This window comes from Nyctibius grandis, chromosome W, assembly GCF_013368605.1.
Source record: "Nyctibius grandis isolate bNycGra1 chromosome W, bNycGra1.pri, whole genome shotgun sequence".
In the NCBI taxonomy this organism is placed as follows: Eukaryota; Metazoa; Chordata; class Aves; order Nyctibiiformes; family Nyctibiidae; genus Nyctibius; species Nyctibius grandis.
The window spans coordinates 15,061,158-15,078,030 of record NC_090694.1 but is presented as its reverse complement, the minus strand read 5'-3'; the positions used below and the strand labels follow the sequence as shown (position 1 = coordinate 15,078,030).

Below are 16,873 nucleotides of genomic sequence, written 5' to 3'. Positions count from 1 at the left end.
AGCTCTATCTGAACACAATAAGATGAGCCTCTCCTGCACTGCAGTGTTACAGAGAGCAGCTCTGAAATCTAAGATAATGGGTAAAAAGCTACATCCACCAAGACCCTTCCTTCCCTGTTTGAATGAAATGGGCAATTAGTGGTTAGCAAAACCATCCCTAGAGCTGCAGCCTGGTGGCAGAGACAGGGGAGTGCTAGGAGGGACACCTTGGGCTGTGCAGAGAGAACAGCTTATCTCCACAGGGACAAGCACAGCACAGTGAACTGCCTTCCCTGCAGAAGTGGCTGAGCGAGCGCATCTCAGCATTCCAGGGCTCAATCTATCAGTGCCATGTGTGGTGGAGTGACCCTTTTTAGTCCACAGCATCACCATCTCTGCTGACTGCCTGCATTTGACCCACCCCTGCTTTGGCTACTGCTTTCACAGCTACTCTTTAGGCTGGAAACATTTAGGACTTCCTTGTTAACCACCATATGCGAATGTGTTTGCACAAAGTTCCCAGGGCATGAAACACACAGAGATCATTACCCAGCACTGCTGTGAGAAGGAGATGGTTTGCACTGAATCTGGCTGGTAGGCTGCTAATCACAACCGTCCCTGCCCACACCAGGTGAGGGGCCTGAAGAGGGACTACTCTCAAAGCCAGGCTGCCAAGGCACCACTCTCCTGTGGGATGCCCACATACTACAAAAGTTGAGTGACAGATTACTTTGTCAAAGGCACAGTCACTGCACTTTGCCCCAGAACATTGGGGCTGCAAGAGAGGAATGAATTTTTGTTTTGACTTAAATTTTGAAGCAAGCCCGTACAAAGAAAAGAAGGAACTCTGAAAACTGAGCACATCAGGACTTGAGTGGCTATACTCTGTTACGATGTGATGGACAGCTAATTCATTTAAAGGATCTGAAACACTAGTGGAGGTTTCTCCAATATGGTTCTTCTCCCAAACACAGCTTTGATTCAATCTAAATCTGTGTGGGAGAGGGAAAAGCCAGCATTATTTTAACTGAGGCTTTTCACAGAGCAATTTAATCACAGAATGGTAAGAGTTGGAAGGGACCTCTGGAGATCATTTAGTCCAATCCCCTGCCAAAGCAGGTTCACCTAGAGCACGTTGCACAGGGTTGCATCCAGACAGGTTTTGAATATCTCCAGAGAAGGAGACTCCACAACCTCCCTGGGCAGCCTGTTCCAGTGCTCTGTCACCCTCAAAGTAAAGAAGTTCCTCCTCATATTCAGATGGAACTTCCCATGTTTCAGTTTGTTTATTTTGCCCTTTAACCATCATCTCCCCAGCTCGCTGCAACATCCCTCCAAGATCACCACTGACAGGAAGCAGCACCCGGACCAGGCTGGCTTGCGAGCAGCTGCCATGTGTACCCCAGCCTGCCTGAATTCTGTCTGTCCTTCCGACAGTGGGGCACTTGTTTGGGTCTCTCTATCCTACTGCTGATTTTCAGTGAACCTGAAATATGGGATCCTAATTGTATTTGGAGGAGAGCATAAGCCTCCTCTCCTTCTGAAACCAAACTATGTTATGGAGGCAGGATCTTCAAGAATTATCTTGATACACCTTCATGTATAGACGAAATATTCTATAAGCAGCTTGGAGAAGTCGCACAATCAGTTGCCCTTGTTCTCGTGGGGGACTTCAACTTACCGAATGTCTGTTGGACATACAATACAGTGGAGAGGAAACAGTCTAGGACGTTCCTGGAGTGTGTGGGAGATAACTTCCTGACACAGCTGGTGAATGAGCCAACTAGGGAAGGTGCCCCGCTGGACCTGTTGTTTGTGAACAGGGAAGGACTTGTGGGTGACATGATGGTTGGAGGCCGTCTTGGGCATAGCGATCATGAAATGGTAGAGTTGTTGATTCTTGGAGGAGTAAGGAAGGGAGTCAGCAGAACTGCTACCTTAGATTTCCAGAGGGCAGACTGTGGCCTGTTTAGAAGCCTGGTTGACAGAGTCCCTTGGGAGGCAGTCCTGAAGGGCAAAGGGGTCCAGGAAGGCTGGACACTCTTCAAGAAGGAAATCTTAAAGGTGCAGGAGTGTAGGGGCCTGGACCGTGGGAAAGTTATAGAGAGAACATACCAGTACACTGTTATGTAACAGCATGAGCTAGCAAGAAAGCATAGGGATGTGGCTTGCTTAAGTTTATAGTAAGTATCCAATTAGAACAGTAGAAGTGGCACGCAGCCAGATTGTGTACAATACTTGTAGCCAATAGCTTAGTGTGTAACCATTACATAAGAGAGTACGTAGGTTATAAAAGAGTGTGTTAACCAAAATAAAGTGGACTATTAGAGCATCATATTGGTGTGCTGTAGTTCGTTCTTCGCGTGGACCCCAACATTGTGGTGACCCCGACGTGATCTTCGCATCGGAAAAGAAGGGGGACCAGACGAAAGATGCGAGGGTGGCTGCCGTATCGGCGGAGGTGAGCCGGGCCGTTCGAGAGAGACGGGAAGCCGTAGGTCTACGTGATTAACGGCAAGATGGGGGGTGCAGTATCTGCACTGGAAAAGGCGGCGGTGGAATGTATTCTGCAGATAGCCACGCAAACTGAGATTAAGATAAAAAGAAAAGAAGTAGAAGCTTTGCTGGAATGGGGCCAGCAAAGAGGTTTCCTGCAGCTTGCTGGGACGATCTAGGGCAAGAACTTTGGAAATTAGTCACGGTGGGAAATAAAAAGGCTAGAAAGCTAGCTAAATCTTGGAAGAAAGTGAGGGATATGCTGGAGGCTATGTCCTCGGAGGCGAAAGTGCGATCTGCTCTCAAAAAAGCACTAACAAAACCAGAAGAAAAAGAGCAGTTACCAGCGTACCCTGTAGAGGTAGCCCCTCCCTACGAGAACTTTCGGATACTTTTTCCCCCACCCCCCCCCCCCCGCCGCGGGCTCGGTGCCTCCCGCTCCCCCCACCGCCGCAGCCTCGGCACCTGCCACTTACCCCGCGCTTGAGGTAGAGTTTTGGGGTGGAGAATCAACAGTCCCGTTAGCCCCGTTAATGCCTTATGAAATGGGGCCAGAGGTGACATCTGGGGTCTCGGTACCCCCTCCGGAGGCTGCCGGAGGCAAACAGCCACCGGTGAATCCTGAAACTGTACCCCTCCCCATGGAAGTAGAAACAAATGAGTCAGACACCGCTCCCGAAGCGGACAGTTACGCGCCTTTGCGAGAGTTACTGCAGGGACAAGAACAGCAAATGCAGGAACTATTAAAAAAAAATGGAGAAGCTAGTAAAACATCGCGGCAACTCGCTTACAATAAAGCCTCGCAGGCGATATCTAGTGGGTTAGAGGCTCTCGGACAGGCTACCGAGAAGCAGTTAGCTCCGCCAGCAGAACCGGAACTTACTCCGGCAGAGCTAAAGCACAAAGAGGAAAGAATCCGGAAGTGGGCGAAAATTTGTGTGGAGAGCGGAGACTGGGAGGAGGCAGCAGCTGACGCGTACCTACGCGACAGATTTGGGAGTGGCCTGGACGGGCCGTCGCCTCCCCAGGGCGGGACGTCGTCTTCTCGTTCGCGCATGCGCCGACTGACTGACCCGCCGCGGCAAGAGCATAGCACTCGAAGACCAGCAGGGGGAGCTCGAGCTCCATCTACACCACTGCCAGACTCTTCAGATTCCGATGATCCTGGTGATGAACAGAATACACGGCCTGCAGCATTACCCGGTTATGATCCAGGGCAACGATGGCGGGGAGTCATTCGAGAGGCTACCATCGAAGGAGTAATGTTACCGCCTAGTATCACCGCAATGCCAGTTTTCACACAGGGAGATCGTCGTCAATGGGCACCGTTTGATTGGAAAACTGTGAAGCAGTTACAAGAAGCGGTAATGCAGTACGGAATGGACAATAAACATGTGATGCAGTTGCTAACATCATTCTCTAAAAACCAAACATTAACACAAGTGGACATACGTGCTCTTGGCGAACTGATGTTGCCACCCACTGCATACCTGTTATTTTTGGAAAAGTGGCAGCAAAAACTGGAGATAGCCGCTATTGATAACGTACGCCGAGAGGAAGGGGATCCCTTGAGACTGGCATCGCTTGACGCACTATTAGGGAAAGGTCAGTACGCCGATGGTGCGACACAAGCTGCTTTACATCCGCAAGTGTTACAACAATCACAGGCCTTAGCATTGGCTGCATTGAAGGAGCTGCCAAATATAGGGACACCTAAGCCCCCTTACATGACGATCAAACAGAAGGCGGGTGAACCTTATATGCAATTTGTTGATAGCTTAAAAGATGCCATTGATGCATCGCCAAATTTAACTCCTGAAGCTAAGGCCGCAATCAGAAAGGATTTAGCAGTCATGAATGCAAACCCACAACGTTGGCAGATTCTTGCCAGTTTGGGAAAGACGGCCACATTGGCAGAGATGGTTGAGGCTTGTAGCAGAGTTCCAATACTGCAAGAGGAGGTGGAAAAGGCGCGGATTCTTGCTCAAGTCCATGCTGATGCCTTAGCCGCAATTTTCAAGCCACCATGGAAAACAGGGAAAGAAAACCGAGGCCCATCCGGGACAGGACGTTATCGGTGTGGAGAAAAGGGACACATGAAGCGGTATTGCCCCAAGAAAAATACCCCAAACAAAGGGAGCAACCCCGGAGGATCCGCTGGGCTTGCAAGTGTGTGCAATCGCTGCAATAAAATTGGGCACCAGGCAAAGGACTGCCAATCAAGATTTAGAAAAGATAGAACCCCGTTGCAGGGAAACTGGAGAAACAGCACCTGGGGACGGGGCGCGATGACACCACAATACCGTCCAGCAGCCTACCCCATTCAGGCTGTCTCTCAGAGCTCTCAGCTTCCACCAGAGGAAGCGCAGGCGTCGATTTGGCCGTGGGATCAGATGTAACAATTACAGATAGCGCCGTACATGTAATTCCCTCAACCGTTAGCGGACCTTTAGGCTGTGGACTCAGTGGATTGTTGTTAGGAAGATCATCAGCTACCAAACAAGGTCTTCTGGTACTACCAGGCATCATCGACGCGGACTACACTGGACAAATTGGAATCATGTTGCGAGCATTAAACCCACCTGTGACGTTGAAACAAGGAACTAGAATCGCTCAATTAGTTCCATTCCGATCCAGCGTTCCTAGAACCATTGACAACGCCAGAGGGGATCAAGGTTTTGGTTCCACTGGAGCCCCCACAATCGCATTTGTGCATGAAATAACTGCTGCCAAACCCCGTCGAACAGTTAATATCAGAGGACCCAGAAACATAACGTTAACCGAGAAGCAGATGTTGTTGGACTCTGGAGCTGATGTTACCATAGTTCCTCGTGCGGCCTGGCCAGAAGCATGGCCTCTTGAATCAGTTAATACCACTGTGGTCGGAATCGGAGGTGCTTCACCCACACATGTAAGCACTTGTTTTGTGACAATCGAGGACTGTCAGGAGAAAATAACAGCTCGAGTTTGACCGTATGTGTTACATACCACTATTTGGATTCTGGGGCGAGATGTGCTTTCGCAATGGGGATGCTTTCTCCAAACGCCTTTTTAGAAGCGGCCATTGTGGCGAGCAGCACCCGACCTACACTGAAGCTTACTTGGTTAACAACATCACCCGTCTGGGTGGACCAATGGCCGCTACCCGAAGAAAAGCTCGCACACTTACAGGAGTTGGTGCAAGAACAACTTGATGCAGGTCACCTAGTACCCTCAACAAGTCCATGGAACACACCTGTATTTACAATACCTAAAAAGTCAGGGAAATGGAGATTACTGCAAGATTTAAGGGCTGTTAATGCTGTCATATAAGACATGGGCCCATTACAGCCAGGGCTCCCTACACCTACTATGTTACCACGAGGATGGGATATCGTTGTGATCGACCTCAAAGACTGTTTCTTCACGATACCCTTGCATCCGGATGACTGTGAAAAATTTGCATTTACAGTTCCCTCCATAAATCGTGCAGCACCAGCGAAGAGATATCATTGGGTAGCATTGCCACAAGGTATGAAGAATTCTCCAACAATTTGTCAGTGGTACGTGGATCTGGCTCTACAGAAATTTCGAAAGACGCATGAGGGAATGCTGATTTACCATTATATGGATGACTTGCTACTTTGTCAAAAGGGAACCATCGCCAGCGAAGCGGTAGAAGAATTGAAGTCGGATCTGGAAAAGTGGGGCGTGGTCACAGCCCCGGAAAAGGTGCAGCTGTCAACACCTTGGAAATATCTAGGGATATCGCTTACCGAATCCACTGTTCGACCTCAGAAATTGGAGATTCGAGCAAATGTAAAGACCCTGAGCGATGTACAGAAATTAGTGGGAGACATTCAGTGGATAAGGACTGTCTGCGGCATCACTAATGCAGACCTTCAACCTTTCCTTGAAATGCTTCAGAAGGGTTCCGCACCTCAAGAATCCCGCGAGCTCACAGAAGCAGCTCGATCTGCACTGCAAGTAATAACTCAAAATATTACCTTGTCTTGTGCTTCACGAGTAGTGCCTGAATTACCCGTGGACTTGTACATTTATAACACGGACCTTGAAGTGTCAGGCATATTAGGACAATGCGACCCATCTCAGTCAAATCCACTTCAAGTGCTGGAATGGGTGTTTTTACCCTCTCATGGTAAAAAGACTATCACCACAAGGTGGGAAGCTATCGCTCAAGTCATTCTCAAAGGGACTGCACGGCTATTAGCTGTGGCTGGACGAACACCTGATAAGCTTGTTATTCCAATCAGCCTCGACTACCTACCAGATGTATGTCAACGAGAAAAACTTATGTCCTTAGCCCTATTGAACACAACGATGCAGATTGTCAATCACTATCTGTCACACCCCATCTTTAAAACTCACATATCGCTGGAAGAACGGCCTCTTGTCGTCAGTGAACCGTTGCAAGCAATCACGGTGTTTACCAATGCAAGTAGCCGCACCGGAAAAGCCGTATTTGTCTGGCAAGAACAGGGAGAATGAAGAAAACATGTCATCGTAGCAGAAGGATCTGCTCAGGTTTTAGAATTACAAGCTGTACTCCTAGCCTTACAAAAGTGGCGCGAAGCACCCTTAAATTTGGTAGTGGATTCCCTATACGTGGTAGGGGTTGTGAAACGCATACACCGATCGTTGCTTCGCCATATCGCCAATGAACTGTTGTTCAAAGCCTTTCTCGACCTATGGCATGAAATGCAACACCGTCTACACCCGGTATTTGTCACCCACATTAGAAGCCATACCAGTTTACCCGGAGGTTTGGTGGAAGGAAACTCCCGAGCCGATCAGTTGGTATTCACGTTTCCAGTGGACAGATCCCCACAGGCAAAATTAACAGAGGCTCGGCAATCTCATCAATTTTTTCACCAATCTGCAGCAGCATTACGATCGCAATTCCAATTGACAAAGACTGATGCAAGGGTGATTATAGCTTCTTGCCCTGATTGTGCTAGAATACCTGTGTTACAGATTGCAGGAGCAAATCCCAGACAGATTTGGCAAACAGACATCACCGAATATGCTGCCTTTGGCCGACTCAAATATATCCATGTATCAATTGACACCTGCTCCGGTCACATGTGGGCTACAGCCCTGACCTCCATGACAGCTAAGGCTGTTAAAAAACATCTGTTGCAAGCTATTGCAGTAACGGGCCAGCCAGAACAAATTAAGACTGATAATGGCCCTGCCTATTGCTCTGAATCGTTTGCAGAGTTTATGCAGAAATGGGGTATTACACATGTACGCGGTATTCCATATAATTCTACAGGGCAGGCAATTGTGGAACGTGCGCATCGCACATTAAAAGAGCATTTAGAAATTATTCGAAAACAGGGGGAGATGGGACCACAGGATGTGCTACGTAAAACATTGTTTGTATTAAATTGGCTAAACCCTAAGCAGAACTCGCAAACACCACCTGCCATAGCTCACGGGCAGGGAAATCAAAAAGACTTCAGTAATACAAACGTACCAGTAAGGGTATTCATCCCAGAATCAGGCACTTGCGAAGGGCCAAAGCAATTAATAACCTGGGGCAGAGGGTATGCTTGTGTCTCCACAGGAAATAACTGCCAATGGGTTCCGGCCAAATGGGTGAAGCCGTGGCTAGATGAACCAGCCGACGCTACAGGACCAGACAACTCTAACACCAGAGGCCTTGAGGAGGTGTGATCGCCGCCTTGCACCTATCATCTGGCCGTGACTCCAGAATCTGAATCCAGAACGGAAGATGCGGGAACATCATGGGTTTTTGGACGAACTGGTTGGGTGGTCTGGGAATTGGAGGGTGGATAGCCAGCCTAGTGAAAGGCCTGGCACAAGTATTGCTATTCATTCTTGTCTTGGTACTCTGTATCATAGAAGGTTTGCAGGGAATGATATCAAGAACCATTGCCATTTATATTAAGAAAGAAAGGGGGAGATGTAGGGGCCTGGACCGTGGGAAAGTTATAGAGAGAACATACCAGTACACTGTTATGTAACAGCATGAGTTAGCCAGAAAGCATAAGGATGTGGCTTGCTTAAGTTTATAGTAAGTATCCAATTAGAACAGTAGAGGTGGCACGCAGCCAGATTATGGACAATACTCGTAGCCAATAGCTTAGTGTGTAACCGTTACATAAGAGAGTATGTAGCTTATAAAAGAGTATGTTAACCAAAATAAAGTGGACTATTAGAGCATCATATTGGTATGCTGTAGTTCGTTCCTCGCGTGGACCCCAACACAGGAGCAGGCTGTCCCCATATGCCAGAAGACTAGCCGGCAGAGAAGATGACTGGCCTGGCTGAACAGAGAGCTTTAGCTGGAACTTGAGAAAAAAAGGAGAGTTTATGATCTTTGGAAGAAGGGGCAGGCCACTCAGGAGGACTACAAGGATGATGTGAGGCTATGCAGGGAAAAAATTAGAAGGGCCAAAGCCCAGCTAGAACTTCATCTGGCCACTGCTGTAAAAGGCAATAAAAATGCTTTTACAAATACATTAGCCACAAGAGGAGAGCCAAAGAGAATCTCCATCCTTTACTGGATTCTGGAGAAAACATAGTGACAAAGGCTGAGGAAAAGGCTGAGGTGCTTAATGCCTTCTTTGCCTCAGTCTTTAGTAGTAAGACAAGTTGTTCTCCAGGTACCCAGCCTCGTGAGCTGGAAGACTGGGACGGGGAGCAGAGTGAAGCCCCCATAATCCAAGGGGAAATGGTTAGAGACCTACTACACCACTTAGACACACACAAGTCTACGGGGCCAGATGGGATCCACCCAAGGGTACTGAGGGAGCTGGTGGAAGTGCTCACCAAGCCACTTTCCATCATTTATCAGCAGTCCTGGCTAACCAGGGAGGTCCCAGGGGACTGGAAATTAGCAAATGTGACTCCCATCTACAAGAAGGGCCAGAAGGAGGATCTGGGGAACTACAGGCCTGTCAGTCTGACCTCAGGGCCAGGGAAGGTTATAGAGCAGATCATCTTAAGTGCCATCATGGGGCACGTACAGGACAAGCAGGCGATTGGGCCCAGTCAGCATGGGTTTATGAAAGGCAGGTCCTGCTTGACTAACCTGATCTACTTCTATGACAAGATGACCCACTTAGTAGATGAGGGAAAGGCTGTGGATGTTGTCTACCTGGACTTTAGTAAAGCCTTTGACACTGTCTCCCACAGCATTCTCCTGGAGAAACTGACTGCTCATGGCTTGGATGGGTGTACACTTTGCTGGGTAAAAAAACTGGCTGGATGGCTGGGCCCAAAGAGTTGTGGTGAATGGAGTTTAATCCAGCTGGCGGCCAGTCACAAGTGGTGTTCCCCAGGGCTCAATACTAGGGCCAGTTCTGTTCAATATCTTTATCAATGATCTGGATGAGGGGATCAAGTGCACCCTCAGTAAGTTTGCAGATAACACTAAGTTGGGTGGGAGTGTTGATCTCCTGGAGTGTAGGAAGGCTTTGCAGAGGGATCTGGACAGGTTGGATCGATGGGCTGAGGCCAACTGTATGAGATTCAACAAGGCTAAGTGTCAGGTCCTGCACTTGGGGCACAACAACTCTGACTTTGAAAAAGATTTGACTACCTTCCCATCAGAAGTCTTGCTAAAGGTCACTGGCCTCTGGCATTTCTTTATCAGCCCTATTGCTGCCTAATTACAGCTTAATTCTTGGCAGAAATTCCAACCCACTGAACACCCAACAAGCCTGTGGCTCACTCCTCTGTGTGTAGGGCTGATGGGTGGGTTGTTGTTTTGAAGTTCTCCAGGGGCTCTTTTCCTCTCCTCTGGTACAACTTGTCATAGATGCGACAGCCTGCGTCACATCTTAGGTGGTCCCATGACCTGTGTGCTGGTGCCTGCTGTCACCCCCTTGCCAACATCTATACCTTGTCACACAGAAAGCACCTTACAAGCCTCCGCTGGGCGTTTGCAAGACATCTTTCCTCAGCTGCTTCATCTGCAGTCTCTTTGCAGGCACACACAAAGCTCAGTGGCTCTCACACTAAGGACAGAAACCTGCAATTGCACACAAACATACTTGGCTGTGCCCCAGTATTTAAAGTAGGATCTGACCCCGCAGCAACCTGAAGTAACATGGGGGGACAGCAGCAGGAGGGCTAGCAGCAAGGAAGACTGTTTAAGAAATGCATGTTCAGTGATATCTTAGAAAGCAAACTAGCTGATTTGCAGATCTATGTCATGCAAAATACCAACACGTTAATCAAGAAAAAGTCTCAGCCAAAACAACTCCCTGTGCAGGAAAGCCTCAAATCTCTGCTGAACACAACTGTATGGATGTTTGTGAATAAAAGGGCTGTGTCTAAGTTTGCTCAGAGCCTCGAATGCCTTACAGATCGGCCAGGAAATAACACTGTATGTTCAGTCCTTTGAGGCTATTTGCCCTGAGAGACAAAACCCTGCAGAGCAGCTCAAAGCCAGAACCAAGGCACAGCAATGCTACAATCAATCAGCACCAACTTTTTACATCAGTTTTTTTCCACACAACACGCTGACCCAGCAATGGTCTAGCAGAAGCTTCTATTTTAACTCACACATTTACTATATTTGATGTGACTGTCCTGAAACAAATACTTATTTTCTAATAAGTCCTGTTGTCCTGGTTTCATTGGGATTTGGTTTCAGTTTGTGGCCAGCCATGGTGATCAAGGCCCTCAGCAGTTAAATGCAGGGCAGCTGACCCTGGCTGGCCCACAAGTGTATTCTATATCATTGACATCAAGCTCACTATAAAAGAGAGGGTTTGCTGCAAAGAGGTGGGGTTTTTCATGCTCTCCTTGTCTCTTCTTTGTTGTGATTCCTGGAACAACTTGCCAGTGATCTGTGGATAAGTATACTTTTGTCTGTTTTTGTGTGGTCATTTATATTGATTTCTTCATTTCGTTAAAATCTGGTTAACTTCAACCTACAAGTCTCCCTCCTTTTCCCAATTCCCTTCCTCATTTGGGGAAGGGACATTGGGTGAGAGAAAAACTGCTACTGTTTAGCCCTGGGTGCCAGTTAAATGAAGACACCTGTGTAGTTGCTCCTTTAGACATAGCCCTCTAAAAGCATGTAGAGGCTTCTTCACATAAGTCTCCATTTGCCCAACCATTCACTTACTTATTTTATAGGCACAGCCAAGGCATACAGATAATTTAAAAAAAGGAAAAAGGGGGGGGAGGGAAGAGTCCCAAGATGCTAAGGTTATTTTATACTTGAAAGTGTGGGATGGGGGGGGAAGAGAGAAGGGACAAATGGTAACTGTAATAGAACAAAGCAGCAGTATTGGACAGAATTGTGTTATCCAAGCAAACTACTATGATAAACCTCAGCCAGCTTCTGAACTGCAAGTATTCTTGCAAGCACCCAGTCCCTACTTGCAAGATACACACCAGGAGCTACAAAGCAGACAAAGCCACTGGAAATACTGTACCAGACTTGTTCTGTCCCACTTATGAGCACGATGCCAGCATTTCCAGGCACACGGAAGAATCTCACACATCCAGTCACAGCAACAGCCCCTCACATACACAAGGTTTCACTATGAACTCCATTAGTTAAAAATCATCTGAAACCCTGAAGCACAGGTTCAGAGTATTCTTTTAATGAAAGCATTAACTCCCTTTGTGAAAGTTTCCTAAATCTTAGCTGCTCAAGAGGGGAAGGAAACCTACTTCCTAAGCTTACTATCACAGCTGCATAATATACCATCCTACCCTGCAACAGCAAGGCTGGACCAGACAACCTCTTCAGGTTCTGGTCGCTCCATGGCCATGCAAACATGCATGCATATGCCAATTCCACTCCTCTACTATTATCATGGGGTTTCTAGAAAATACTTATGTGTATTTTTTTTGTCTGCCAACAGCTTTTCCAAACTTGCTAATCTCACTACCATGCCTACTGCCCTCAACATGAATAAAGAGGACCAGCTTTATCTGCTGCCTCTGCTTGACAAAAAACATACAAGTAGTAGGATGGGAAATATAAACAGATAAACACACTCAAGTGTTCTGCAGAATGCAGCTGGGGCACAACACACACAAGCAAGCCTGTAGCATCAAAGCAAAGCAGCTGCACGCTCATAAGAAGTCTTGGACTACTTGGTGCTGATCTAGCATCTCCCATGGCTGCCAGCCAGCTGGCCTTCCTTCATAAGTGTCATTTCAGAAGCTACCAAAAGCCCAGGACCTGCCCATTTATGCATCCACAAAGTCCCACAAGCCTGTATACTTCCTTCTCTGGCAAGATTCCCCAGGGTCCCATGTAGTAGCGTAACCATTATGTCAACTTCTTCAGAGCTCATTAACCGAGTATAATTGCACCTCCTGAAATGAAAAACACATGCTCTAGCATGGGGAAAAAAAAATCCCAAAACACAACCCCCTCACAGATTGCTTTTTTACACAAATAATTTTATGTGAGCAAAACTAATCTGACAGAGATGTTTCTTTGTAAAACACCTGGATTTTTCACACGAGTATCTAATAGCAGTTTTGCACTAAGCGCAACGGCTATAAAATCAGTCATGGAGAGCATCCTGCAGCTTCATACCACAACTCACGCCAGACACACGTATTTTAACACCCATCCCGTGCAGGTATCCCGTCCCTGGGGAGCATCTCTCAGACCGGACTGCGCACAAACACTGCCTAATTCTTCCCCCAAATCTCACGTATATTGTAAGAGTCAATTAAAACCCCACCAGTCCTCTGCGCCTCTAGCTGCTCAGATGCTCTAGCTGCCCGTCCTTCCGCAGACAGACTCCTCGGTCTTACCGCCGCTTCCCACTCTCCCGGGGCACTCCCCTCCCCGGCGCTGGAGCCCACCGGCCGAGGCGGCGGGAAACACCCGCCCCATGCGCCAGCCAGGCCGGGGCACTCCGGGACGCCGCTGCGTTTGGAGAGCGACGTTTCAACCGAGGCAGAAGCAGAGCCGCTGCCGCCCGCCTACCTGCCCCCGCCCTCCCCGCGGGCGGCTTCTGCCGTTGTTACCGACAGCACCCAGGAAGATGCCGGGGGAGAAGAGCACGACGGAAAGGCCGAACGGGCAGCCGTGACCACGGGGCGCCCCGAGATGACACAGCAACCGCCGCTAAACACAGCCCCGAGGCCCAGCAGGGGCGTTAAGGGGACGACCATTACACAACGACCTCGGCGCGCGAGCCCCAACCTCAGCGCCACCACCCCTATAGCACCAACGCCCCAGCCCCCTAGCGAGACAGGGGCTCCCGGGAACAGCGCGGCCCCACCCGCCCCTCACCAGCGGCTGCATCTTGGTGTGAACGGCGGGCACCTGGAACCTGTCTATCTCCTCCATCATGGTGGTAGAGGTGAGACGAGAAGAAAGAATAGCGAATCCAGGGAGACTCCTTAAGCGCCGAAAGACAACAATGACAACGACACCACCACCCGCAGATGCTATCTCATCACCGCCGAAGTGACTCAGCCGCGCCGCTTCCGGGTCCGGCCGCCACCGCCCCGCCCCACATTTGCATATTCATGAAGAGGGCGGAACCTCTGACAATATTCCGGGGCCTGGATGCTCGGTTCCCTGTGGCCTCCGCCCCGCTGCTACCGGGACGTACCATTCCCTCCCTCGGAGGGAGCGAGGAGACTTGGAGGGGGAGGGAGGGGGGGGGGGAAGGAATAGCCAGCGCCGACGGTGTTCTGCGGCCGGATTGGCCGCACGCCGCTACCGGCGTGTTGCCATGGTTACCGCTATCAACTTCCGGCCGATGATTGGCCGGGAGGGCGCGGGGCTGTCGTGAGGAGCGGTCGGTGGCGGGGAGTCGCTGCGGCAGCCGCCATGTCAGCCAAGGTGGGCGACAGGTACCGGCAGGTAAGGGTCTGTCCCGAGCGGGCATCGTAGCAGGGCAGCGCCGCGCTGCCGTGTGATAGCGTCGTGGTGACGTCACCCCACCAATGGCATCACTGCAGTGCCTCGTGCTGCGGGGGGGTAGAGGTTCACACCAGGGAGCGTACTCTGCGGCCCTGCTCTGGCTCTGCTGCCCTCAGCTCCTGCTCTGAGTGGGTGCCACAGTGTCACTGGTATGACACCAGGCCCACAATGACATCACTATTCCCAACGCCACCACATGTTACATCACCATGCGTAGCCAGCTCGTTTCCCTCCAGGGTGCCCCGCAGAGCTGTAACCCCGCAGGGTTGGGTGGGACACGGGGGCTCAGCACAGCCCCTCCTTAGCACTGCTTGCTGTGTGGTTACATCATGTTGCATCACTCTGTCCCTGCACTGAGGTATGTCATCACCCTGCCAGTGACACCCTGTATGTTCTGTGGCACTTCTATGCATTGCCACCTTACTCAGGCAAACCAGCATGTCCCAAAGCTGCAGCACCCTACACTGTGTCACTATACTGTTGCATCCCTGTGAGACTACAAAGGATTTTGGACATCATTATGTCACACCATTTTGTCACTGTTACAGCATGTGACACTTCCAGGGCAGGTTTTAATGCACTTAAGATGTCCCCAGTCTGTCAGAGAATCTTTAAGGGACACTGAATTGACAGGTTGAAATCCCTGTTTTTAAAAAGTTTAAAAAAATGCTTTCAATTATACTTAGCTGTAACTTTTATCACTTTCCTTTTGTTTTACTATTTGGTCTCTCTCAATTCAGACAATGAAGTGAGGTAATCTGCTAACCTTGGTGGCCCTAACCTTACTCTGGGAGCAGCAGTGTGGGTGGATGTGTGTCTGTGAGACCTCAGTCTCTGCCTTTTGGGCTCTGCGTGGGCATGTCTGCATGCATCTTCTCACAGGATGAAGGGCTCAGTCAGATTCATTCCTGGATCTCATCTATTACTGGAGTATCAAAGTGTGTGATTTAAAAGCAGAAGCTGACCTGGCAGATAAAACCTTTTTCATAAGAGGTTTAGGTCAATCCCAACGTATTTGATTTTTGAGGTGGGGAAAGAGGGTTAGCATAGGTGGCCCAGAAGTGACTGAGAACAAGCAGCCTGATTCCTCAGTCCAGAACACATGCCAGAAAGCCATAACTGGCCAATGAAAGCAGAAGGAAAAAAAGAGGGACCGACGTGATGGTTCAGAGCTGTGAGGTGATAGCTGAAATCCCTGGACAATCCCAGTGGTCTGTGACAGGGTCCAGACAGCAGGAGCTTTTTCAACAACGAGGGAACAGCAACCCTTGCTGATCATCTGATTCCCATCTAGTTACCCAAGGGTGATTCATCTGGACTCTGGTTTATCCACACTAGGGCTGTATAGACTCTGTACAGACCTATGCAACCTCTGAAGCCTGAGCTAATAAACCCCACTAAGTGTGAGCTGACTCTGCAGAGCCAGACCAGATCTCCCTGCTCCTGCAACCAAGGGTTGGAGCCTGAAAACCAGAAGTACTGAAATGGTTCTGCATGGGCCTGATGTCTCTGGGAGCCATCTGGGTATTTCTGCACACGTGGTATAAGGGCTTGTGGACTTTAGAGTTGGCAAGAATAAGAGAGAGGATCACTGTGACATTCCTAATGCTTCTCCTAAGAAGTACTAGTAATTATCAAGTTGCAAAAGGCTTTATAAAGTTTGCAAAGGGCACAAATTCAGAACCAAAGACCACATCCAGTCCTAGATATTGAAGATGTTTATGCTAAAATTGTAAAACCCATTAATAATAATAATATAAACTAAACCTGGGATGAAATGTTTGCACTGAATTTCAGTTTCTTTTATTTTTGGAATTTCCGCATAAATATTTTCAATCATTTTCAGTAGCCATTATCTCAAATATTCTGAAAAGGAGAGGCTTTGATTCACATGTTATTTGAAAAACTTAATTAATGTGCTGTAAAGGTATTAATTTTATTTTAAAGCTCTTGAAACATCATAAACTGTTTAAACTCTTTGGATTTTTGGCTTTTCACATAACTTTCATTACAATAACTTAAAAGAAAATAATTTTAACTTGTCCTGTATTGCCTTTCCTATATTTGCCTTGAGCTTGTTAAATCTGATTGCTGTTTCATGTCCTTTTATCTACTAGAATATTCTTGCAGTGGAGGAATTGTGTTGATGACTAGCTGGCTCTGGAGTCCAGAGGCTTTTGCCTCATTTTCCCTGACTCAAAATATAGCCCTCATCTCAGTGGTTTTGAGAGTTCAGGGAGTGGATGGCTGTGCCTTTGCACTACTCACCACCCGATCAGGGCCTGATGATTAGTATTTACTGAGCCCTGATGACCACTATAAAATTAATTTGTGAGTCAAGGTCTAGATCACAGTTCTTGACAAGAAAATCTCCTTTGAAAATAAGTGAGTAAGCTCCTGCACTTCTGTCAAATACGTTCCTCTTCTCTGCCAGTGTTCATAGTGAGGCAGGAAACAAGCCTGCTACTTGCCAGGGAGGCTTTTTACTGCTGAGCATCATTTCCATAGGCT

The 16,873-nt window shown here is 48.5% G+C and overlaps 1 protein-coding gene across 4 annotated transcripts in view; it reads right to left on the bottom strand.

The window, feature by feature from the left end:
• Positions 1-13,882, bottom strand: part of LOC137675689 (protein FAM219A) — a 132,414-nt gene extending 118,532 nt beyond the window's left edge. For all 4 annotated transcript variants that reach the window (XM_068421859.1, XM_068421860.1, XM_068421861.1 and 1 more), the window contains exon 1: positions 13,724-13,882. In XM_068421859.1, the coding sequence (XP_068277960.1) occupies positions 13,724-13,783 (60 nt within the window). In that variant the 5' untranslated portion in view covers positions 13,784-13,882. The remainder of the gene's footprint in view (positions 1-13,723) is intronic.
• Positions 13,883-16,873: the final 2,991 nt, after the last annotated feature.